At 45.2% G+C, this 24,104-nt stretch overlaps 1 protein-coding gene across 4 annotated transcripts in view; it reads right to left on the bottom strand.

The window, feature by feature from the left end:
• Positions 1 to 24,104, bottom strand: part of LOC144767955 (cell adhesion molecule CEACAM1-like) — a 189,621-nt gene that overhangs the window by 133,124 nt on the left and 32,393 nt on the right. For all 4 annotated transcript variants that reach the window (XR_013598397.1, XR_013598398.1, XM_078651306.1 and 1 more), the window contains exons 3-6: positions 17,988 to 18,272; positions 12,118 to 12,360; positions 10,795 to 11,118; positions 4,238 to 4,357 (exon numbers count right to left, since the gene is read on the bottom strand). Coding sequence is in view for 2 of the 4 variants with exons in the window: in XM_078651306.1 (XP_078507432.1) it covers positions 4,238 to 4,357; positions 10,795 to 11,118; positions 12,118 to 12,360; positions 17,988 to 18,272 (972 nt within the window). In the remaining 2 variants the exon portion in view is untranslated. The remainder of the gene's footprint in view (positions 1 to 4,237; positions 4,358 to 10,794; positions 11,119 to 12,117; positions 12,361 to 17,987; positions 18,273 to 24,104) is intronic.

Below are 24,104 nucleotides of genomic sequence, written 5' to 3'. Positions count from 1 at the left end.
GAGGAAGGACATTTGGATTGATTAGGGTAATTGGAGCAGCCTTGGACTCACTGACTTAACAGCCCCTTACTCAGGTATTGGCTCTGTCTCAAAGGCGGTACTCAAGGTGTCGTGCCAGTAGAGGTCTCGGGAGAATGTACCCGCTTGGTCCCACTTTGGTGTCACTCTTCACAGTGCATTCTGGGGTAGGGGGAGTCTGCGCTACTTAACCTCCTCTCACAGGAAGGAAAAGCTGCCCAGATACATCTGACTCCTTAGATTTCTGAGGTTATGGAGTGGACTGGACTGAGAGCTGCTGCCCAGGTTCCAAGGACTGAGATGGGATATAAGGTGGGCGTCCGCTCACATGGAACTCTATCAAGGCAGACCCGCTCGGACCCGCTGCAGTGCCACCCGGATGTGTAGCTGAGCTCCGCCCACTACCCAAGAGTAGGCCGAAGCCTGAGCCCTGCTGAAGCTTCAGTGGTCTGCCCAAACTCTGACCATGCCTTTGTGGAAGCATCTCACCAGCACAGGGAGGAGTGTCAGGAGCTCTCTCTAGCCCCAGGAGAGACCAGAAGAGAGCAGAAGAGACCAGAATCAATCAATCAATCAATCAATCAATCAATCAATCAGAGTATTTGTATAGCGTACTACTCACCCGGAGGGTCTCAAGGCGCTGGGGGGGGGGGGGGTCCGCTACTGCTCGAATAGCCAGGTCTTGAGCTGCTTCCTGAAGGCGAGGTGGTCCTGGGTCAGGCGGAGGTGGGTCGGAAGGGAGTTCCAAGTCTTGGCGGCCAGGTAGGAGAAGGACCTTCCTCCTGTGGTGGCTCTTCGGATGCGGGGGACGGCGGCGAGGGCGTGGCTAATCGATCGAAGCTGGCGCGTGGGAGCGTAGAAGTTGAGGCGGCTGTTGAGGTATCCTGGTCCTTGGTTGTGTAAGGCTTTGTGTGCGTGGGTGAGGAGCCGGAAGGTGATTCTCTTGTTGACCGGGAGCCAGTGCAGGTCTCTCAGGTGTCCGGAGATGTCGCTGTGGCGGGGGATGTCCAGGATGAGTCGTGCTGAGGTGTTCTGGATCCGCTGGAGTCTCTTCTGGAGTTTGGCGGTGGTTCCGGCGTAGAGGGAGTTGCCGTAGTCCAGACGGCTGGTGACGAGGGCCTGGGTGACCGTCTTCCTGGTCTCGGTGGGGATCCATCGGAAGATCTTGCGTAGCATTCGCAGGATGTGGAAGCACGACGAGGAGACGGCGTTGACTTGTCTGGTCATGGAGAGGGAGGAGTCCAGGATGAAGCCCAGGTTGCGTGCGTGGTCAGTTGGTTTGGGTGCGCTGCCCAGGGCGGGGGGCCACCAGGAGTCGTCCCAGGTGGAGGGTGAGGATCCCAGGATGAGGACTTCCGTCTTGTCTGAGTTCAGTTTCAGGCGGCTGTTCGACATCCATTTGGCTACTTCTGTCATCCCTTCGTGCAGGTTGGCTCTGGCGGTGGCGGGGTCGTTGCTGAGGGAGAGGATCAGCTGGGTGTCATCGGCGTAGGAGATGATGTTCAGGTTGTGCTGGCGTGCGATGGCTGCGAGGGGGCTCATGTAGACGTTGAAGAGAGTTGGGCTGAGCGAGGAGCCTTGAGGGACGCCGCAGATGACTTCGGTGGCCTCCGATCTGAACGGGGGGAGGCGGACTCTCTGTGTCCTTCCGGTGAGGAAGGAGGTGATCCACTCTAGTGCCTTCTCCTGGATTCCGACGTTGCTGAGGCGCTGTACTAGGGTGCGGTGGCAGACAGTGTCGAAGGCCGCGGAGAGGTCCAGGAGGATGAGGGCCGCTGTTTCTCCGTTGTCGAGCAGGGCTCGGATGTCGTCTGTGGCTGCGATCAGGGCGGTCTCGGTGCTGTGGTTGGCCCGGAAGCCAGACTGCGAGAGGTCGAGGGAGCCGTTCGTCTCGAGGAAGGCGGCCAGTTGCTTGTTGACGGTCTTCTCGATGACTTTGGCCGGAAACGGGAGCAGCGAGATGGGGCGGTAATTCTTGAGGTCGGTAGGGTCTGCTGATGGTTTCTTGAGTAGAGCGCTGAGTTCGGCGTGCTTCCAGCTCTCCGGGAAGGTGGCGATGTCGAAGGAGGTGTTGATGATGTCCCGCAGGTGGGGTGCGATGACAGTGTCGGCCTTGTTGAAGACGTGGTGAGGGCAGGGGTCTGTCGGAGATCCGGAGTGGATGGAGTTCATCGTGCGGATGGTGTCTTCGGTGCTGATCGGGGTCCAGGCGCGGAGGGTGGTGGTGGGGGGCGGTGGTTCGGTCGTGGCGTGCGTCGGTTGAGTGCTGAAGCTGTTGTGTATGTCCGCGTAAGTGGACTGTCCAACCGTACCATTAAGCTGAAGGGAGACTCTGCCAAGGAGCGCAATCACTCTCCGCCTGCACACATTTCTGGATCTACGTGCACTCTATTCTCCATCTAGCATGGCATTGAACACCAGCATGTTACCATCCTCAGGAGCCTAGGTGATGAAAGAAGTGTCCCCACGCCACACTTAAGGCCCCTGACTTTCACTTGATGTGCAGAAGTCCAGCTACCAGATGACATGCACTGCAAGTAGATGTTAAAGGTTGAGGTGGTGCTTTCAGAGCTGCTCCCTTTTATACAGAAGTCAGAAGCCACGGTTGTGTACAGCAGGAGCTCTGTTCTATATGTAAAAGAGTACACCAGGAGGACACAGCTGTGCCCACACCAGTACACAAGAAGGCTCAGCTGTATGCATAGGTCAGTATACCACGAGGACACAGCTGTGCCCACACCAGTACACAAGAAGGCTCAGCTGTGTACAGAGATCAGTATACCAGAGGAAAACGACTTTAACAGTACACCATATATACCTGAAGAAAAGAGCTTTATTAATACACCGTATAACCGAAGAAAACTGATTGCACCCTTCTTCTTCCAGTCTGAGAACAAAGCATAACAAATACATTTATCTGCACACATACGGCACACATTATACGCAAGCATTTAGACACAGCCTATGGAGAAGCAATCCCAACATCGAGACCCATTATGTATGTATTCACTGAAAAAACAATGGTTAAAGGGAAGTCATAGGTGAAAATGTCAGTTAGAACAAACCATTTTAAACCACTGAAGTTCAACAGTTATAGTTAACTCAAGTAACTATAACTGATACCCTAAATCAACTATGATTTGTGCCCTTGTCATGCACAATGTTGTCATCTATGATGTAATTTCAGATGCTGCAGTGATGCTATCAATGATGTAATCGAACGTGTCATGAGTATTGCAACCCCTGACATAATTAACTGTGCATGGTTTTGGCACTAAACAGGTAAATATAACATTTACAATAAAAACAACATAAAAGGTGTGTTAGAGTCTTTCTTCAATACTCCTCAGGCCACATTATGCAATCATAAGACCAACCACTAGGGGTCCCTGCATTCCCAAGCTGAGGAGCAAACGCTCAAGCTCTGGGAAGGCCTAAATTATTAATAACTTTTCATGGGGTCTGTAGAATGTTCATCTCCATCTGTGCCCTTGGTTGCTCTTCCACAAGGGTTTGAGACTGGTGTAGCAACTGTTGACTCCAACATCATGAACATTGAACTGCAAAGGAAGCAGGCGATGCAAGGGGTGTGCGGACAGGGTGTTAGCCAATGCCTGTAAGATGCACACCAACCTTTAAATGATTGTGTGAGGTTCTTAAATTAGGCTTCACAGAAATAACCCAGTCATGGAATGGCCAGAGGTAGACTGGACCCTAGCTAAGGGGGATATTATAAAGGGCTGGGCGGAATTTGCGTAGTCCCGATACGCAAAGCTCCTCGAAACAGTAAAAAAATCTCTGTGAGCATGCAAACGTTTGGCGAACATGCGGAATTGCTTGTTCCGCCCGTTCGCGATGCTTTTTTCCTGTTCGTGAATGCTGTTTACGTGCTCGGGGAGAAATATCTTGCAAACACGCATTTTGAAAGCACGAACAAGCAAAAAATTCAGCGAAGCTGCGGATTGCGGAAATTTTGGCAATTCCGCGTTCTCTGCAGAAAGCGAAATTACCCAAATTCCGTAAACTCCGTGAGAGGAACAGAATTTACCACCCAGGCCTAGATATTAGACTGATGCCAGCAGACTCTCCTAAGAAGAACCCATTTCCACATGAAAGAAGGAATCCTGCAATCATCTTTTTCAACAAAAGTGCTAGAACTTACACCCGCTGCCAGCCCCTAAAATGTTATAGTCTCATCAAATTCTGATCCCTCACTCACCTTTTGATTTTCTCATGATGAAGAATACGGTGATTCCTATCAGCACCAGCAGGACCACCACACCGATTACAATGCCTGCGATTGCCCCAGCTGACAGCTGGTTAGTGACCGTAGGTGTCTCTGCCAGGAAAGAAGGGTAGAAGACAGTCAGCAAAGACAAGCAAGCGTAAGGGGTTTCTACCAGTTAATATCTGGATGCAACACAAGGACAAGATGTTCAGTTCAGGCTGAGGCTGACATAGAAATCAATAGATTTCAATAAGGCAGAGCACATTTGGTCCATAAAGATGACAGAGAGTATAAGATGTGCAAACTATGAAGCTTTTTTAAGGGATTAGCAAAGTTACAAATTCAAATCATCAAATTAGTTTTAACTCATTAGCCAATACATGACTGCATTAGCCAATAATTTGCAAAGCAATTCAAAATCATATATGTAAAGACAAATATTCTAAAGTTGCCTCAAAAAAAAATCAACAAACACAGTTGATGGACAGAATGTAGAACAATGTCATACATTCACCCCAGTACAAGGATCTGGGCCTAAATCCATCGTTTTTTTGCACTCCACACCACCCTGGGTTAGACACTGGCTATATGCAAATCATCTCTGACCCTGTGCCTCATGGGAACAGTCCAGTCCGAACTACCAAGCCATGTCTTTCCCAGACCGGAATCAAGCATCCAAGGACCAGTTTCTGGCTATCAGCCTTCATCAGCCTGGATAGCATGACTCCAGTGGTGTGGAGAGCCTGGGACTCACGTCTGAGCATACCCAGCCCACTCGGGGTGAAAATTGCAAAAAACACAGTTGATGGACAGAATGTAGAACAATGTCATACATTCACCCCAGTACAAGGATCTGGGCCTAAATCCATCGTTTTTTTGCACTCCACACCACCCTGGGTTAGACACTGGCTATATGCAAATCATCTCTGACCCTGTGCCTCATGGGAACAGTCCAGTCCGAACTACCAAGCCATGTCTTTCCCTTACCGGAATCAAGCATCCAAGGACCAGTTTCTGGCTATCAGCCTTCATCAGCCTGGATAGCATGACTCCAGTGGTGTGGAGAGCCTGGGACTCACGTCTGAGCATACCCAGCCCACTCGGGGTGAAAATTGCAAAAAACACAGTTGATGGACAGAATGTAGAACAATGTCATACATTCACCCCAGTACAAGGATCTGGGCCTAAATCCATCGTTTTTTTGCACTCCACACCACCCTGGGTTAGACACTGGCTATATGCAAATCAGCTCTGACCCTGTGCCTCATGGGAACAGTCCAGTCCGAACTACCAAGCCATGTCTTTCCCAGACCGGAATCAAGTATCCAAGGACCGGTTTCTGGCTATCAGCCTTCTTCAGCCTGAATAGCTAAAATAAATCAAAGCACACTTAATTTCCCATGAAGGTAAGTTCCTACTCAGCTAAGCTAGGAAAGTCTCAGCATGGAAATCCTTTGAAAGGCAGTACTGATAGCAATGTTACTTAAAGTACTGCCTGGGGCCACATGTGGCCCTCCTGACCTTTACACGCGCCCCCGATCAACAGCACCTCTGGGCTGCTGTTTGCTTGATTCAGCGCTAATATTCAAAATATGTTAAATAAACAGGCATACATTTATTTAAATGTTAAATGCTGCTGAACAAAGGAAGTAACTAGGGTGTCCTACAGCAGTTAACTTTTAAGAACGCCTTCATTTTTAAAAACATCTTGCAACAAACCTGTAAAAATATGAGAAATCTCTTCAAATTTCAAAACTTATATTTCAATAACATACAGAACTGTTTCACCTTAGTAAATCAGATTATGTCAGTAAATTGAGATCAGCATATTTTTAAACTGATAGTTTTCAGACATGAGTTTAGAAACCTTTATTCTCCCCCCACACTGAGACCTATGTCAATAGTGAACTAAGAGGCAAGTCAGTTGTTATGTGCACCCTTTGGGTGGCCTGGGCTTCTATTACACATGAACAACAGTATAGGATATTAATGGGCGTGGGCGGAGCTCGTGGAGTTTCACTCGATGGAATGCCGCAGTTACATACAATCTGCAAGATTCCACAGAGCTCTGCGAGTGAGCGAATTTCGGCACGTCACGCTGCTCATGCTGATTTTTAGCACCCAGAGCTTTTTCCGTGCTGTAAAATCAGCGTAAACAGCACAATGCAGCGTGCCAGTACATATTCTTCTTGGGCGGCATTTTTCTCAATGCAAATAGTTGCGACCTTACAGGAGGCTTTCCAGTACCCGAAAATTGCACTAGGGGATGCACATTCTTAATGTTGCCGATCCATGCGCCAAAAAAAACCTCTGCCACGCGAAGCTTGCCAAATCTCTGTGAACTCCGTCGCCCGAGCGGAATGTTCCGCCCATCCCTAGTTATAAAATCAAAAGAAGAAGGCTTTGCACAGTGCACATCTTAAAGTCATGTCTTTTGAGGTCCTATAAAATGTGATAATAAAAAAAAAAGGAGGGAAAGTGAAGCAAACCATTTGCACTAGACCACACAACTTGTTCAAGTGGGAAAGCCAGGGTTGATCCCAGGTTTTCTGTGATCACATTGTCCAATTTAATTCTAGATGCACATCAGCAAGCTGAACACTCTCAGCCCCCCACGACCACATGCCCTGCTGGCATCAGTGAGGCTTATGGTCACACTGCTGACCTAACTTTTTGGCCTCTAGGAAATTATCTGTGAGTACCCTTAATCTATATGACTCAAGTAAAGCTTTGTTAGCAAGTGGGGAAGGCAACTGCCTTAAGCAATTAAAGGCCAAGTAAAGGCATATGCATCCCTAGCGAGAGAGAGAGTCTGAATGGAAAATATGTATCTAAACACTGCAAGCACAGACAAAACGTTTCATCCAAGAAACATTGGGACTTCTTCAGGGCTGTAGAATGCCTAAAATCCAGCTAACCCCATTAAAATCACAAGTATTAGGAAAGATCACACAGTTACATCGAAAGGGCATCATAGCGGTGGCTTTGTTCTACTTTATATTGAAAATAAGAATAAAATGAAGCCTATCATCTCATCTATAAATGTACGTATTTGGACTGAAGTTGTGTATCTTTGGATGCATGTGGAAACATTTCTTAGGGGCCGATTTACAAAACTAACTAAGACAAAATCCTAAACTTACTACTTTTGGTACTCACAGGAGGCATTTAGTAGTCTTAAATTAGGATTGTGTCTTAAGTTAGGATTTTGTCCTAAAGTAGGATTTCGTCTAAAGTTAGGATTTTGTCCTAAATTAGGATTTTGTCTTAAGTTAGGATTTTGTCCTAAATTAGGTTTTTGTCTTAAATTAGGATTTTGTCTTAAATTGAGCTTAACTTTAACCTAAGACAAAATCCTAATTTAAGACAAAATCCTACCTTAGGACAAAATCCTAACTTAAGACTACTAAATGCCTACTGTGAATACAAAAAGTAGTAAGTTTAGGATTTTGTCGTAAGTTAGTTCTGTGAATCGGGCCCTTAGACATGCTAGCAGGCAGAGGGAATGAGGAGGAGCTGTTACTCTCTCTACCAGGGTGAGAGGGTGCAGATCAGCTGGTACTCTGTCTACGAGGGTGAAAAGGAGCCACGGAGTGGGTACACTGTCTCCCATGGCGAGAGAGTGTGGAGGAGATGGTACTATCTCTGGCAGGGTGAGAAGATGCAGATGAGCTATGACTCTGTCTATGAGGGTGAAAGGGTGCAGAGCCAAGGAGCGGATACCCTGTCTACCAGGGTGAGAGGGTACAGAGGATCAGGTACTCTCTCTACCAGGGACAGAGGTTCCGGGGGAGCTGCCAGGGTGAGAGAGTGAGGAGGAGATGTTGCTCTCTCTACCAGGGTAAGAGGGAAGGAGACAATCAAAATGTATGCCTAAATTCTCCTTAAACCTCAGTGGACCATGGACATGGGTCATCAGACTATGGGTCAGCAAAGTACTATCATTTCCATGTATTTTTTTGGTTTCTTTTATTGAACTGTGGGCATCTTGGTGATTAGTGTAACAAGTGAATTAACCCTTCAAATGTAGGGTACAGTGAAAGGAGAGTGCAAGGAAGAAAGTAAACACAAAAGTTGGACACGTCAAGCAAACTGGGGTACAAATCCCCAGTGCGTAAGTGGAACGCATCTCTCAGTGGTGAATGCTCCATATGGTGCAAGCGACAGCTGTCACTCAAATGCAGAATATGGTTTTAATGGGAGCAATAAATTCAGGTCACCCTTTAATCAAACATGGAACAGTCCACCAAGGTGCAAGCACCAGCTGTCACTCAAATGCAGAATATGGTTTTAATGGGAGCAAGAAATTCGGGTCACCCTTCAATCAAACATGGAATAGTCCACCAAGGTGCAAGGGATGTAGTTCATTTGAATGTTTCATATCACAGTACACCCACATACCTAAAATACCAGGCAGCACTGTCTATAGAGCTGAATGTATGCAAGTATGTACGTGGCATATGCATACAGTGAACCTACCAAAAAGACAGCAGAGAGACAAACAAGCCAAAGTCAATAATACATCAGTGAATGATAGGAGATGCAGTGATGTACACACCTTAAATGTTTTTACATTTTATAGCTTGGAGATTCTAGGGGCATATTATCAAGAAAGGGCGATACATTATCGCCGCTTTTATCGGCCGGAAACTGCCGATAAAGCGGCAATAATGGGCTTGATAATATGCTCTATGGAATTCCAATCGAAGCCCATGTTAAATGTCTTCACATCTAACATGGGCTTCGATTGGAATTGGAATGTTGCTGCAAGGAATTGTGGTACTGCATACTCGATATTTTTCACTCTATGAAAAACCTTCCAAAAGATATGAGTACTAGGACATTTATCCTGAATGAATTGCATGTCATTGCTGCACTAACATCTTATATCTTACTTTGAACCATGTTATTGAATACATAATCGTGGATTCACACGTTACAAAATATATTTCTGCTTGTGGTGACTCAACCTTCCACTGTGGAAATGACCTGAACATGCGTTAACTCTAGCACACTATGAAAGAAGTTAGTGCAAGGCTGAAGATCAGTCCATATATTTATCAGCTACTTTTAAGCAAGAACATTGCTTTTCAAGGTAGGGAAACTGCAGTTTTAAAGATAAGGGTTGTCTGAAAAAAAATATTTAAATTTGGGTCAGTTGCTTAGTTTCAGTCCAAAATATCAGTAATTAATTTGTAAATAAATAAGTGCTACGGCCCACATCACGAGACCACAGCATCTTGCACCACACGCCCCTGCCAGCGCTGTCAACGACAGTTCCAACACAACTACTAAACATCACACTCCGACAAGTACGACAGTTCAGACAATTCCAGGCCCCACAGGTATAAGAACTTCTTGGCCGACACGTGTTAGCCAGTTTAATGTATATTGAACTAATAAGCAGCTGTTGTTGTGCTGATCTCTAAATTAGAGTTACATCGCCACCTTGTGTTAGACTGTCTGTCATAAGAGCCAGTTTTGACAATTTAGGGTCGAGCACTGGAAGCCACTGGCTCAAATTAAGCACCACCAAAATGAATGTATTGATCTCGCGTAATGGGTGTTTACGTTTTTACTTCCAACAACAGATTACATTTCAGCGCAATTTTTGTTATTTTAGTTAATTTTAGCTAAGTTGTCATGAGAATTATAGCGCAATTTACTTTCAACTGTAACACGTTGTTATGACCATTAACTTTTTTTGAGGCCACCCTGAACTTTGTACCAATCGCCAAGGACTGGAGATTACTCACCAAAGCCCTTTACGTGCTAGGAATAGCAGTATTTGGACTTCGTAGGAGCTCACTCCAAGACTGTATTTTCTCTCTTTTCTAACAATAAACTACATAAAAGATTGAACTCCAGAAGGGTTGGACTGGGACAGAAAATAGTCCCGGGCACAAAATAAAAGTAGCCTGCATTAGTGAATTAGAAAGCTAAAGAACTGCCCATTTTTGTAAACTTGGGCCCTTTTTAACTTGTAAACAAAGTGTTATGCATGGTACGTATTACAGCATTAATTTGAGCTCGCTGCTGGCAATGTTTGTTTTAATATCAGGGAAATCAACAGTAGACACAGGTCCATCAGAACACAAAACAGACCACAAACAGCAGAAGACCCAGAGACACACTGGCTTAACACACCAGCCCATCAGGCACTGCCCGACTGCCATCTAGGCTAGATCCAACACTGAACCTGAGATAAACTAATGTGTGGGTTTGGCCTTAGTTGGTTTGAGCAGTTGCTGAGGATTCTATTGCCATTTTAAGATGATAACTTATTGCATTGCTACATGAAAACACTTTACTTACCTCCTATAATGATCAAGAGCTTATGTATCTAAAGCCTCCGCTGAGGTGGGTTCTGACCTAATCGTTGCATTGTTATAAGGTCAACCCGCTATAACAGACACAAAGGTAAGTATTAAAAAAAAGGATGCAATGGATACTTGGTAAGACATGGGAGTCAGATCACAGGTGGCCTGCTCAGCTGTCACTCCAAAGCTACGCCATGCTCACTAACACACACCACAGAGAGGGCTCACCTGGCACTCTGGTGATGTTAACAATGAAGGTAAAGTTGGCTGTGCCCATGAGGTTCTCGGCCAGGCAGAAGTACTCTCCATTGTTGGATTCTTCCACCTTGTGCAGGGTCAGCTGAGAGAAGGATACATTGGTGGTGATAGTCACTCTGTTGTCCGGTGTAATAATGGATGATGACCCATTGAGGAACCATCTGAAGGCAGCAGGAAGATGGTCTACCATAGTCACTCGATAACTCAGCTTTAGATTAACCTCCAGAGACACGTCCTCCCCCTCCGTGGCAGAGACGATGGCGCCTTCATTGAAGCCAGGGTCATTAGGTACATCTGTGAGAAGATGTGAGGTTAGTAAGGAAACTTTATGGGCCCGATTCACAGAACTAACTTAAGACAAAATCCTAAACTTACTACCTTTTTGGTATTCACAGAAGGCTCTTACCCATTTTGGTATTCACAGAAGGCTCTTACTCATTTCTGTATTCACGGAAGTTGGGAGTGCTAACTTTAGGACTCCTAAATGCCTCCTGTGAATACCGAAAGTCTTAAAGTTAGGATTTTTCTCAGTTTACGAGTAGTAAAATTAGGACTCCTAACTTTAGGAATTCTAAATGCCTTCTGTCAATCCTGAAAGTCTTAAAGTTAGAATTTTCCTCAGTTTAGGAGTAGTAAAGATAGGACTCCTAACTTTAGGACTCCTAAATGCCTTCTGTGAATACTGAAAGTCTGAAAGTTTGGATTTTTCTCAGTTTAGGAGTAGTAAAGCGACTCCTAACTTTAGGACTCCTAAACTGAGAAAAATCCAAACTTTAAGATTTTCGATATTCACAGAAGGCATTTACGAGTCTTAAAGTTAGGACTCCTAAGTTCTGTGAATACCGAAATGATTAAGTGCCTTCTGTGAATACCAAAATGGTAGTAAGTTCAGGATTTTGTCTTAAGTTAGTTCTGTGAATCGGGCCCAAAACTGTTACATGCACAGATGTCCACAAATACCACTGGAAGGAGACACTTCACATTAGGGAGTGTTTCTATATGGATAAGATCAGAGACATCAGATCATGTTCACTTAAAAGTTAGTCGTGCATGACTAAACTCAAGATTGGGTGCATCACCAAAACTGTTACAGACTGGTAGAAAGTCAAGACCTAGCAATCATCATTGTAAGAAGTCGTAAGGAATATATCAACATGACAACCCTGATCACTATGCCATGACTTATCTTTAAGTATGTGATTCCAGAAGATAGAACATTTAAGGACCAGAAAAGTCAGAGAGAAGAATAAACAGACATCACTCCATGCAGGAGGCATAGAGAACCCATCTTACCAAAGAGCAGAGAGCAGTTCTGGGTGTGGCCTTCCTGGTTGCCATAGCAGGACATTTCTGTCCCGAGCAAGAGGTTGCTTTGAGATATGTTGCCCGTAACTTCATTGGTGCCGGTTCCATTGATTTCGGGGTGCTTCAGGTGCAATAAGGCTGGCGGGCTCCCTCCTGGCCAGGAGCACTGGAGCAGTACCTGGCTAGCACCGCTAGCCTCAGCAGAACACCGGATCTGACCACTGGGTCTCCCTGAAAAGAGGAAGACAAAGAGTAAGATCAGATAATTCTTAATCATTAATATTGTTTCGGATTTTATTACAGGTGGAGCTTCTAAAGCAGGGACAACGTCTGAACTTGCGAGAAGAGGAGCTTGTTTAGCCGGGGTGGAGTCACAGGAGGGAGGAGCGACTCGTACAGCAGGGACAGAGTAAGCTGCCAGAATCTTCATACAAAACACAAAACTTGGAATTCCTCCCCCCAGGAACTGCCCTTACCAGACCTCTGTTTCTGTGCACTCACTGATGCTGCTGGGTAGCACTGTGAACATGCCTCCCACCAGCATATGTAGCAAGGTACGCGTCTCAGGACCTAGCTCCTACAGTATTATCTATCTACCACATGCTTCTAAAAATGCTGGCAAAGTCATTTAGCTCTGTGGAGTCTTCATGAGTAATCTTGTCCCGCTCAAGCAGAGAAGAATGAAGAGAAAGTGATCTGCCCAGACACACGAAGGATCCTAATCAAGAAAAACTACACCATCGACTGATTGAAGGAGATTCGAGACATCCCTCATCACATCCAGTTCAGACAATCCTAGACTGCCAGGAAATCATTAACAAACATGGAACTTGAAACCACTATTACAGGCTATCAGTATCTTGCTTAAAATAGACCTATGGATTCTTTGACATAATCAAAGCCACCGCGCCTACTCCTAATATAGCTAATTCGAATAAGAAATGCAAGAAACTTGACAATTTCGTTGACATTATGGTCATAAACTTCGAAGTGTCCCTCTGTTTCTAATCTAATACCTCCTTGCCTCCTCTAAGCATAAACTAACCTAATAATTGGTCAACCGCCAGACACATATCTCAGACTGAACTTCTCAGGCTTACTGACTAACTTAAAGACTCAAACCACTTTGTGGATCCTTTGCGTGCAAAAGTAGCCAAAGATATGTGGTATAAGTGTGTCCCAACAGTGGTCTGACTACATTAACCTCTCTGTAACTCAAGGAGCATTTCCAGATTGCCTCAATGTTGGGAAAGTGACCCCTTCCTATAATAAACTACTCTCATTATGATTAACTACTTCTGGAAATCTTTTATGGCCTAAATCCTGGAAAACTGTGTAATTAGTCAACTCAAGAAAGAGCAAAGCACCTATGTTACAAGGCAAGGACCCATAGCAGCAAAACCAAAAGGTTGGTCAAGAAGGGGAGCCAAGTGGCAGGAACATTCGACTTTGTTCATATTTCATTCCAAAGAATGGGTTTCCTTTCGGAAGGGCTTCGGGGAAAGCAATGGACTATGAGGACAAATTAATTACACCCCAAGTCAAAATCACAATTTTAAAGGCAACCCTGGGTCCTTTTCCACTGGTACAAGTGGTCGGAGCCCATGCTTAAATGCCAAGAAGATGTTCAACCTACCAACAGAGAGAACAAAGAACAAAAACGCACAAGAATTATGTGGGTACTCCAGATATTCATATTTTTATTTTATTATTCTAATTGTTGTGTAAAGCCCAAGAACATTACAACATTTTTATATAGAGCATGCTTAGGTGGCTGAGAGCTGTGTCAATGGAGGAACAGTAGGTATAAATAAACAGAAGCAGCATATTGCACTAGGGGTAATCCTGTCAGAAGCAAAGAGCAAGGCCATGGATGGATATCGTCAAGACCCTAGTACAAATGTGATTGACAAGTATCTGAAAGGTAAATATTAACATTTTTATGTAAAACACATTATGTGGTTGTACAGAACCCTGTGTTCTCCTTAAAGATGAGAAGTTAATTAATAAAAAAGGGAGAGCTGCAGGCGTCTCAGGGCCCGATTCACAGAACTAACTTAAGACAACATCCTAAACTTACTACCATTTTGGTATTCACAGAAGGCACTTACTCATTTCGGTATTGACAGAAGGCACTTACTCATTTTGGTATTCACAGCAGGCACTTACTCATTTCGGTATTCACAGAAGTTAGGAGTCCGAATCTTAGGACTCCTAAATGCCTTCTGTGAATACCGAAAGTCTTAAAATTAGGATTTTTCTCAATTTAGTAGTAGTAAAGTTAGGACTCCTAACTTTAGGACTCCTAAATGCCTTCTGTGAATACCGAAAGTCTTAAAATTAGCATTTTTCTCAACTTTACTACTACTAAACTGAGAAAAATCCTAATTTTAAGACTTTCGGTATTCACAGAAGGCATTTACGAGTCCTAAAGTTAGGACTGCTAACTTCTGTGAATACCAAAATGAGTAAGTGTTTTCTGTGAATACAAAAATGAGTAAGTGCCATCTGTGAATACCAAAATGGTAGTAAGTTTAGGATTTTGTCTTAAGTTAGTTCTGTGAATCGGGCCCTCAGTCTTTACGAGGAGGATCCAGAGAATTTGGGCCTACAAGGAGAATGTATCACAAGGTCAACCATGTGTCTATGAAATGCAAGGCTTGCAATAGAGGCTGATAAGAAAGTGCTTTAGTTCCTTTTAAAGGATGGCAGGCCGAATGTGGTGTGATTGACAGGAGAGAGTGAGTTCCAAAGCTTAAGCACATATCTCGAGAATGTTCTTTTTTATGTTGAAAGCTGAGGTTTCCAGTAGTAGAGAATAAGAGCTTATCAGAAGCCACCAGAGATCTTTCCTTTCTTGGCCTGATAACTAGAGTGATCAGAGTAGATGAATGTTAGACCTGTCAGCCATAGGGTGATCTTCCACCAGATATTTTGCCATCTCCCCTTCTGTTTTGCTACATTTATCTTTGTTGGCTTTAGGACTTTATGCACTTTACTACTCCTAACCAGTGCAAAAGTGCTTGTGCTGTCTCCCCAAAACATGGCAATATTGGCATATACCTGATTCAACAATTAAATGTACTTTTATACGTTCCTAGTAAAGTGGTAAACTATATATGCAAGGGCTGTGAATCAAATGCTAGTAGTGGACCTGCAGTACTTATTGTGCTATCCAATTAAGTAGTCCCTAAACATGGGCCAGCTGTGCAAATGCAGCCTGTATGCAGGTTTAAACTGCCAATTTGACTTGGCAATATAACCTCCTTGCCAAACCTTAAATTCAACTTTTATTGCATACGTTACCTATAAGGTAGGCTTGAGGTGGTCCATAGGGCAGGGTTCATTGTAGTTAAAAGGTTAGACATGTACGTTTAAGCTTTACACGTCTTGGTAGTTAAAAACTCCTGAATGCATGTTTCACTACTGTGAGGCCTACCTCTACTATAGGATAACATTGGGTTGCCTTATTACATTTGATTGAGAACAGGTGAACATTTTGTGTTTGGTGTCTGAGAAATTGTCATTAAATGCCTCTTTAAAGATAAATTATGTTACAATTTTGAAAATAGCACTTTTAGAAAATTGGTATTTCCCTGGCCTATCTTTATGGTGCTTGCAGCCAGTTCGTTGGCCGCATGACTGGGTGTAGTTGACAGTTGGACTTTAGTCCTCCCAAAAGGCCACACAATACAGGGATTAGGTGTGCCTGGATGGGCCATCACTGTCAACATCGCAGGCAGAGCTGGGCACAGCTCCACTTGCAACTGAATAAGCTGTGCCTTGCCTTCACACAAAAGACCCATCACCTCTGAATACATATTTACAAGTAGTTCATACAATACAGCACAGCACAGCACAGCGAGTTACTGTGCTGTGGTGCATGGACTGGACAGAGCTGAACCATGACATTTTGACCAAGATATGGTGCTGCTCAGCTCTCCGCCTGTGCTGGGGCATTTTTTCTGCCTAGCACCAAACAGGCATACTTGTGTCACGGTGCAGCAATGCCAGATTTTTAATTGTGCAGGAAGGCACATCTTCCTGCACAAAAACAATTGTTAGTAGCATTTTCCTCTTTCTATGTGTGCTGCAGAACGATAAAAGGCCTAGTTTACAACTATTTGTTGTGAAGAGAGAGTTAGTTAGGCTTTGTCAGACTCATGGGGACCCATTCCGCAAGCCACCGCAACGGTAAATGGGAGCGACCGCAAGAGGTGCGGCAGTCCGGCTGTGCCTATTAGGATGCATATTTACAACCCCTTGGGGGCTCGTTGAGGGCCCCCATTGGGTTGGGGGGTGGGTAGCTGCTGTGCATTTGCCTGTCACGTTGTGCATGCAAATGCACAGCGTGCCCGTTTTGTGGTGGGTGCTGAATACAGCACCGCACGCCACGGTGGGGGGAAATGTTAGGCAGGCGGACAAAAATGGCGGGCGGTGGTGATTCGCCCTCCATCCTAATGGGCCCCATGGTTTCCAAATCTCATTTAGAGGTGGAATAACCACACACTGACCACCGATGGACCAATCATTGGCGCCGCCTTTTGTTAATATAAGGCTCATCTGCCAATGGGCCAACATCTTTCTTGCTACACATTGTCTATGCCCAGGTCCACAAAGCATTGCATGGCAGGCCCAGCCAGGACAACAACAATGCCCCTCCTCACTGCCTATCACAACCTTTCGATATTTTTCAAAAATATAATATGTCTCTCAATCAGTCAATCAACCAGACTTATAACGCGCAACTTATGATCTGTGAGGGTATCCAGGCATGGGGGGGGGGGGGCTGCGAAGGCGTTGGTCGAAATGCCAGGCTTTCAGGTCTTTCCTGATTCCTTGTATGGTGGGGGCTATTTGGAGGTGGAGGTGGTAGAGGCTGCTCCAGCACTTAGCAGCCAGAGGCGAGAAGGCACAGCCGCCACTCCGGCTCCTGTGGATGTGAGGCGTGTGAGCCAGGGAGAGGGACGTGGAGCGTAGTTGTCGGGTGAGTTGATGGAAGTTCTGAAAAAGTAGGCAATGCTGAGTTGTCAAGAAACATGGCACCTACTCGTATTTATCTTTGTCAAAGATGGGTGCCTCCAAATAGAGCAGGTTGTCCCCCACCTGGGGAGGCAGAGACCAGGACCTCTGCTGACCCAGGAGCCTGGCAGTGGCCTATGTGGGTATAAAGGATCTGAAGTCATTGTATAATGTGTTTGCTTTGTGAGATAATAGTTAAAGCATAACTGTGATTACTGCAGTAGGTTCTCAGGTCCCCCATTATAGATGTCTTTAATTACCCTCAACAGAAGACCCACTTTCCAGTTGTGTGGAAAAGGCAGGAGGAACAGCTGAAGGATGCAGTGACGACTAATAGTTTCCCTTCACTTTACACCCTGTAAGTAGGCATAAAAATGATGGGTATAACCCACCCTGATAAGAGAATAGAGCATCTCAAGACACAAAGCTTGATTCCTCTAAAGACAGCACTGAAGGGTCTTGGACAATCATAAGCTCCGCCCAGAAACATGCGGAGACAGCATTGGCACACCAATAGGTCCAGCTTTAATATGGTAATGCGTGGAACCACAAACGTGCTTATTTCCTGTTCAATATCTGGGTGAAGAGTTTTTGAATCAACACTGGAAGTCTGTCCATTTTCCCCTAACACCACAAATCTCAGTCCACTTAATTTCTAAGGGCATTGCAATATCCACATAGGAAATGGAAGTGGAAATTCTGTGAGTGGCATAACAACAAATGTTTTTTATGTATGGAAAGCATGCAAACCTCTACAGGAAGGGCCATGTCTTGGCACCTTACACTTTCCAAAATGACCACATATCAAACAGTCAATCATTCAACAATGCACTCACAGGTGATGGGAAGGAGCAGTGGGTTGCTGCTCATGCTGCTGGCGCCATTGGAAGCTGAACAGACAAAGGGTCCGGAGTCTTGTCTGGTCACTGGACTGATGGTCAAGGATGTGTTATCTGCAGAGAGGTGGTACCTGGAGTCCTGGGGGAGGGCGTTCCCATTACTCATCCAGGAGTAGACGGGGTCTGTCCCCTGGGCCGAGCAGGTCAGTACAACAGCGTCTTCATTTTCCCAAAAATATTCAGAGCTCCCATTGCCAGAAAGGGTCACACTGGAGATGGGAACTGGTAACAGAATGACAAGGCATATGTTAGTGGTATCATTGTAACAAAAACATGTGTGCATGCTAGGCAGTAGTCCAAAAAAAGAATGAAACAAGGGTGGAAAGTGACATAAGAAACATTTTAGGGGGAAAGGGGCAGAATGCAGAAGATTGAGAAGTAAATAACTACATAAATGTTCTTCAAACTCAGCTTTCATGGGTTTCTGGGGCATATTAGCAAGGAACCTCGTTAAAATTATCACAGTTTTATTGACAGGAAACTGCCGATAAAACGGCGATAATGGGCTTGATAATATGCGTTATAGAATTCCTATAGAATCCCAGGTTAGATGTCCTGTGTTTGTGATATTAATATATTGTGTTTATCGGACTCCCACCAAAGAGATAGGGAGAAGCAATCCAAGTCTGACAACAATCACAGCAGAAACGCTGTGTAATGAAGGTTACAAAAATGAGTGGACAGCTGAGCAAGAGTCAGTCTGAAACCTCTCATCCTGGAGATGACATTTCATGGAGTTTATAAGCAACAAAAAAGCATGGAGGAGGCTCTCTGGTTCCAAGGGGATGAACTAATGAAGAGAGAAGAGCACACATTAGACAGGGACCTTAACAAGCAGACACACCTGACCTGCAATGGAGAAGGCTTGTGTCAGGAAGCTATGGGGGAGTTCCCAGAGAAACATCCAGGTGAAGATGGGGCCCAGGATAATCTTCATGTGGCTGCAATGAATCACAACCCTAGGACATATTGCTGTGTCATCACAGAGGGGACTGGTACAGGTTATCTGAGATGCTGATACTGAATATGGAAAGAGTCTGGGTTGAGTATGTCCATGACCTGAATGAGTGTTTCTCTGTTTATCTTCAGGGCCATGATGTGGGCTCTAGCTTGGCTCTGTCATCCAGACACACATTTTTGTTTATTAGGAGAGGTGAATGTTCTGGCGCTTTGGGTCCAGACCGTACCCCCATCTCAGGGACGAAGACCAATATCATGTCTTGTGGTGATTTCTTGTTACTGTTCTTTAAGCTCTGTTATAAACCATGGAAGGATGTCTGGTTCCTGGGAAGGGAGACCACTACTGTAGATTCTTAAGAATGGTCTAATAAAAAAACCCAGCAATTTGCACCAAATATCTCCCCTGGATTCGTTGTGGAAGAGCATTGCAAAGCGTCTGCTTGAACATCTCCTTCCTGAAGAGATACTTAAAGGGTCTTATTCTGAGGAAGTAATCGGGATCCAGAGACAATTTTCAGTTTTCAATAAAATTGCATCAACTCAGTAAAAGCTGGATGGGGATCCCGGGCAGCTGGGGCAGGCAGTAATGCACCTTTACAGATCCTGCTTGGTTTGTTGGTGATCCCTCGTTAGTTGGTACAGGATCCAATGCTCTGTCCCTCACCACACCCGGCTCAACCCGTCTTCTTCAATTTGGACTGAGAACATTACATTTAGATGGTGTTCTATCCCATTCCACTAATCCGAAGAAAAGCAAACACACCTTCAAATCTTACAGAAGCTTAGACAGAGAAAATGTAAGTTTTTGTTAAGAAATGGTGGTTTGCCGTCGAAGGATTTGTAAATTCTCCTCCCTTTGCCTGTAAGTGTAAATTTTTTTAGAATTTTTTGTGTTTTATGGATAGATTTTTATCAAATTGTTCCTTACATATTCATTGCATCTTTTTTTACTCAATGTGTATTTTATGATTGTTTGCTTTTGTCAATTTCTTGCAAATGTGATTAATCAAATAATAAAATTGAACTAGGTGTGCACAGCACATAAACAGGCAAGAATTTGGATTTCATTCCTACTACATAAAAACAATAGACCAAATATCTCATTCGTTTTAGTTACAATATACAAAGTTGCTGAGGCTACTGGTCACTCACTACACTATTACTTTATGACAGCACTCAGCCTCAAACAAGGGCAAGATGCACCAACTTACTCCAGTTATCATCCTGTTTCCTCGTTTAACACAAATATTAAAATCCTGACTAAAGCATTGGCAGATAACCACCACACAGTGGCGGCTCCTCGAGGTAGAGCTGCAGGGCGGTGGGCGGGGGGGAGGGGCAAAGTGAGTGGTAGTAAACTCTGGCAAATGACCGAACGGAATTAAGTAAATAAATAAAACCAATCACATTGCGCATGCTGCAACGCCAATCAACGATGCAGCACACACAATGTAATTCGTTTTATTTATATATTTATTTACTTAACTCAGTTCGGCCATATGCCGGAGTTTACTACCCCCCACCCTGCCCCTCCCCTGACGGCCACACTGCCCTGCACCTCTCCCTCGAGGAGCCGCCACTGCCACCACATTATAATCCCCTCCCTGATCCACACGCCTCAGGATGACTTTGATCTTAGCCATTCTCCTGGAAACAAGTTCTGTGCTGTTCAGGAGTATCTTTGGTTACTGAAGGATGTTCTTCATAGTAAGCTGGCTCTGCTTAGATGCTGAGAAGAGATGGAATGAGGTAACCTATTTAAAATGCTGAAGAGGGCAGGCAAAGGCCCTGAATGTATCTCTAACGTAAGGTAGCAAAATGTGACTGTCCCAGTAAACTGTGATAGCTTTCTCTGTGGTACATGTCATATCAAAAGGGGCACTCAGAGCTACTGCTGTTATCCTTGTGCTCACCCTTGGCTGCTGTCAGGATCACTGACAGAATATCGACAACAAAAATGTCACGGTGCAAAAATATCAGGACAAAAATATCGTTGTCCAGAATATCGAATCCTTTCGACTCCCTCTTCCCCACAGTTCGCTCTGCTCTTCCACACATCCCTAGTTCCTTCTCGGCCCAGCACCCACCTACAGATAACCGTCCCCAACAGGGTTTCCAAACTGTCCCTGCCTCTTCCCACTCCTCTTCCTGCCACCCCAGAGACACCCCCCACTCCAGCGCCTCCACAGAGTATGTCCTCCAACTCTCAAAAGGACAACAAACTCGACCACCCAATTTGATCCACCCTTCGCAGCTCCTTGAACCCGCTCAGCCGCCTTCATTCCCCAACAACACTAGAACTTACCCAGATCTTAGAAGGTCGATTTCACGCCATGACACAACGCTTCCTCCTCCCGGGATACAAAAAGGGAACAACATGCTCTACACCAATAGTAATAGACATCTCATCACCGTCACTACACTGGCCGCCCCGCCCCTTGTTGACCTCACCCCTGCATACAACATCATGGCGCTGCGTCTCGCTTCACTAGAAAACTAGTTAGAAACAATTTACCGGGGCCTGACGAAATCCTAACCAACCTCGACAAGGCCCGAAGGCCCCAACAACACCCCATCAGGTCATCCTCTCCTTTCAATTCCTTCCACCACCAGTGCCCCACAAGGCCCGTTGCAATCCCCGTGACTCAGGTACAGAGACCCCCTAGAATGGAGAAGCAGGACTTGTCACAAAAAAAACCTAAGAAACACAGCCCCCGGCACTAGAGCTCAGTTGCATGCAAATACTGATATCGAGCCCGTCTCCTCTAGACCTACTAGGACCGAAGCCGCGATGTCTGACAAAGAAGCAGCCGATCTATCCTCCTCATACGACACCCCCCTTTGACTCCCCTAAATCCAAGATCCAAGTGATCTCAGGTCTCGGAAGAGGCCCTTCGTTCACCAAACTCCCCAGACTGCCTTTCCTCACCTCCCTTCCCAGGGCACCCAAGGAAATGAACGCTAGCACTAAAGAGCTTTCCACCAACTGCATGCTCATCAACTGCAGATCAGCATCCATGCATGCAACCAAACTAGCAGAAGCCATTCTCTCGCAGGACGTTGACATTGCGTTCATCACTGAGACCTGGCTCAATGAGCTCTCCTCACCTTGCTTAGACATGCTTGTGCCCCCAGGTTTTTACATTATCAACAAAAACAGAAAAGACCAACAAGGGGGTGGAGTAGCCATCATCCATAAAGGCAACATCTCCATCTTGGAAATAGACATGGCCAAATACAACACCTTTGAATGCCTTACCGCAAACATAAAGAGCAAAGATAATGGAACACTGCTCTGTCACCTTTTGTATCACCCACAGGGCAACACCTCAGCTTTTAGGGAACAAGTATCAGACCTGATTTCTCACTACGCTCTTGGAGACTCTAACACCTTAATTCTTGGTGATCTTAACCTGCGATGGAATGAAACACATAACCCACTAATTCAAACGCTTTCCAATCTTCTCGATGACAATGATCTAACCCAACATTGCATAGAGGTGACGCACTACAAAGGAGCTACCTTAGATGTCATCATCGCAAACAAGACGCAATTTCGATCGAACTCGTACTCCCCATGGACTGGTCGGACCACTACATGATCGTATTCCATATCAATCAACAAACTCTCTCTCAACCACCGCTGCAAGACCCCCCAAATTGGTCAGAAACCTCTCTCAAATTCCCATGGAAGTCTTTGAAGAAAGGATAAGCTCGCTCCTGCCCTGCCCCAATGGCCTCCTATCCACTACCTAACTCACTACGCTGGACAACTCCAACCTTGAGACTATGCTGGACCAACTTGCTCCCCAAAAGTTGAAAAAAAGCAGAGCCATTCCATCCAGGTCTGACTCTAATGCCGAAAGGAGAAACCTAAGAGCCATAGAAAGAAGCTGGAGGAAGAACCGTACCTCCTTTCTCAGTGAACAACTAAAAACAGTCTGCAGGAAATACAACAATCACATCAAAAACAAGAAATCCGCGTTTTTTTCTCTGCACTGGAAAGCGCAAAAAATAGACCCAGAGAGCTCTACAGCATCATCAGGCAACAATCCTCCAAGCCTGTGACTTCCGCAATTCAGGCGTCCAACGAACTTTGTGACAACTTCGCCAACTTCTTTAACGACAAGATCACTAAGATCGAAATCTCTCTGTACACCATTAACACTCGACCCTCAAGCTTTCGTCCCATCCAGGAACATGAGATAATCACACTGAGCTCCACTTCCAAAGTAGGTCAAGTCACACCTCTGTTGAAAAAACCTGGCCTTGACACGTCGGATTTAAATAACTTTAGACCTGTATCTAACCTTCCCCTTCTATCCAAAATCCTAGAAAAGTGCGTACTCCAACAGCTTCCCCAACACCTGGATAACATCAATCTCTTGGACTCCCACCAATCTGGCTTCAGATAAGGCTGGAGCACAGAAACCACGATCCTCAACATCATAGACGATATCCACCACTCTGATCAATGCTGCTTCCTCATTCTTCTCGACCTATCGGCAGCATTCGACACAGTAGACCACAGACTCCTCATTAGGGCTCTCCAAGAAAGAGGCGGGCTTTGTGAAGCGGTCCTCCAATGGTTTTCCTCATTCCTACACAATCGCACTCAAAAAATAAAAATTAAAAACTTTGCTTCTGACTCCCACCCTATCAACAAGGGAGTCCCTCAAGGCTCAGTGCTCTCCCCGCAACTCTTTAACATCTGAATGGAACCCCTCATCAAACTACTTAGTGCAGCCAACATCCACTTCCATCTCTACGCAGACGATACTCAGATATATCTGGAAACCTCCTCCATCCATGACATTCAATGACGTACTGAATGATGTCCAACACTGGCTTGCCTCGAATCATCGTAAACTAAACCCCAACAAAACCGAGATACTTCTCATTTCAAACAAGGAGGAGAACACTCAAATTGCTGAATGGCTAAAATCCGTAGATGCGCTCAACTGGAATCTCACTCTAGCTGACTAGGTCAAATCACAAGTTCTCACACTAGACCCAAAACTGAACATGACTATAGACACATCAAGAATTCGGCTAAGAGCGCCTTCCTTAACCTTAAACTTCTGAGCAAAATAA

The sequence above is a fragment of the Lissotriton helveticus genome, chromosome 7 (assembly GCF_964261635.1).
Source record: "Lissotriton helveticus chromosome 7, aLisHel1.1, whole genome shotgun sequence".
Taxonomy (NCBI): domain Eukaryota; kingdom Metazoa; phylum Chordata; class Amphibia; order Caudata; family Salamandridae; genus Lissotriton; species Lissotriton helveticus.
The sequence above is the reverse complement of the archived record's forward strand: the minus strand, read 5'-3'. Positions and strand labels throughout refer to the sequence as shown.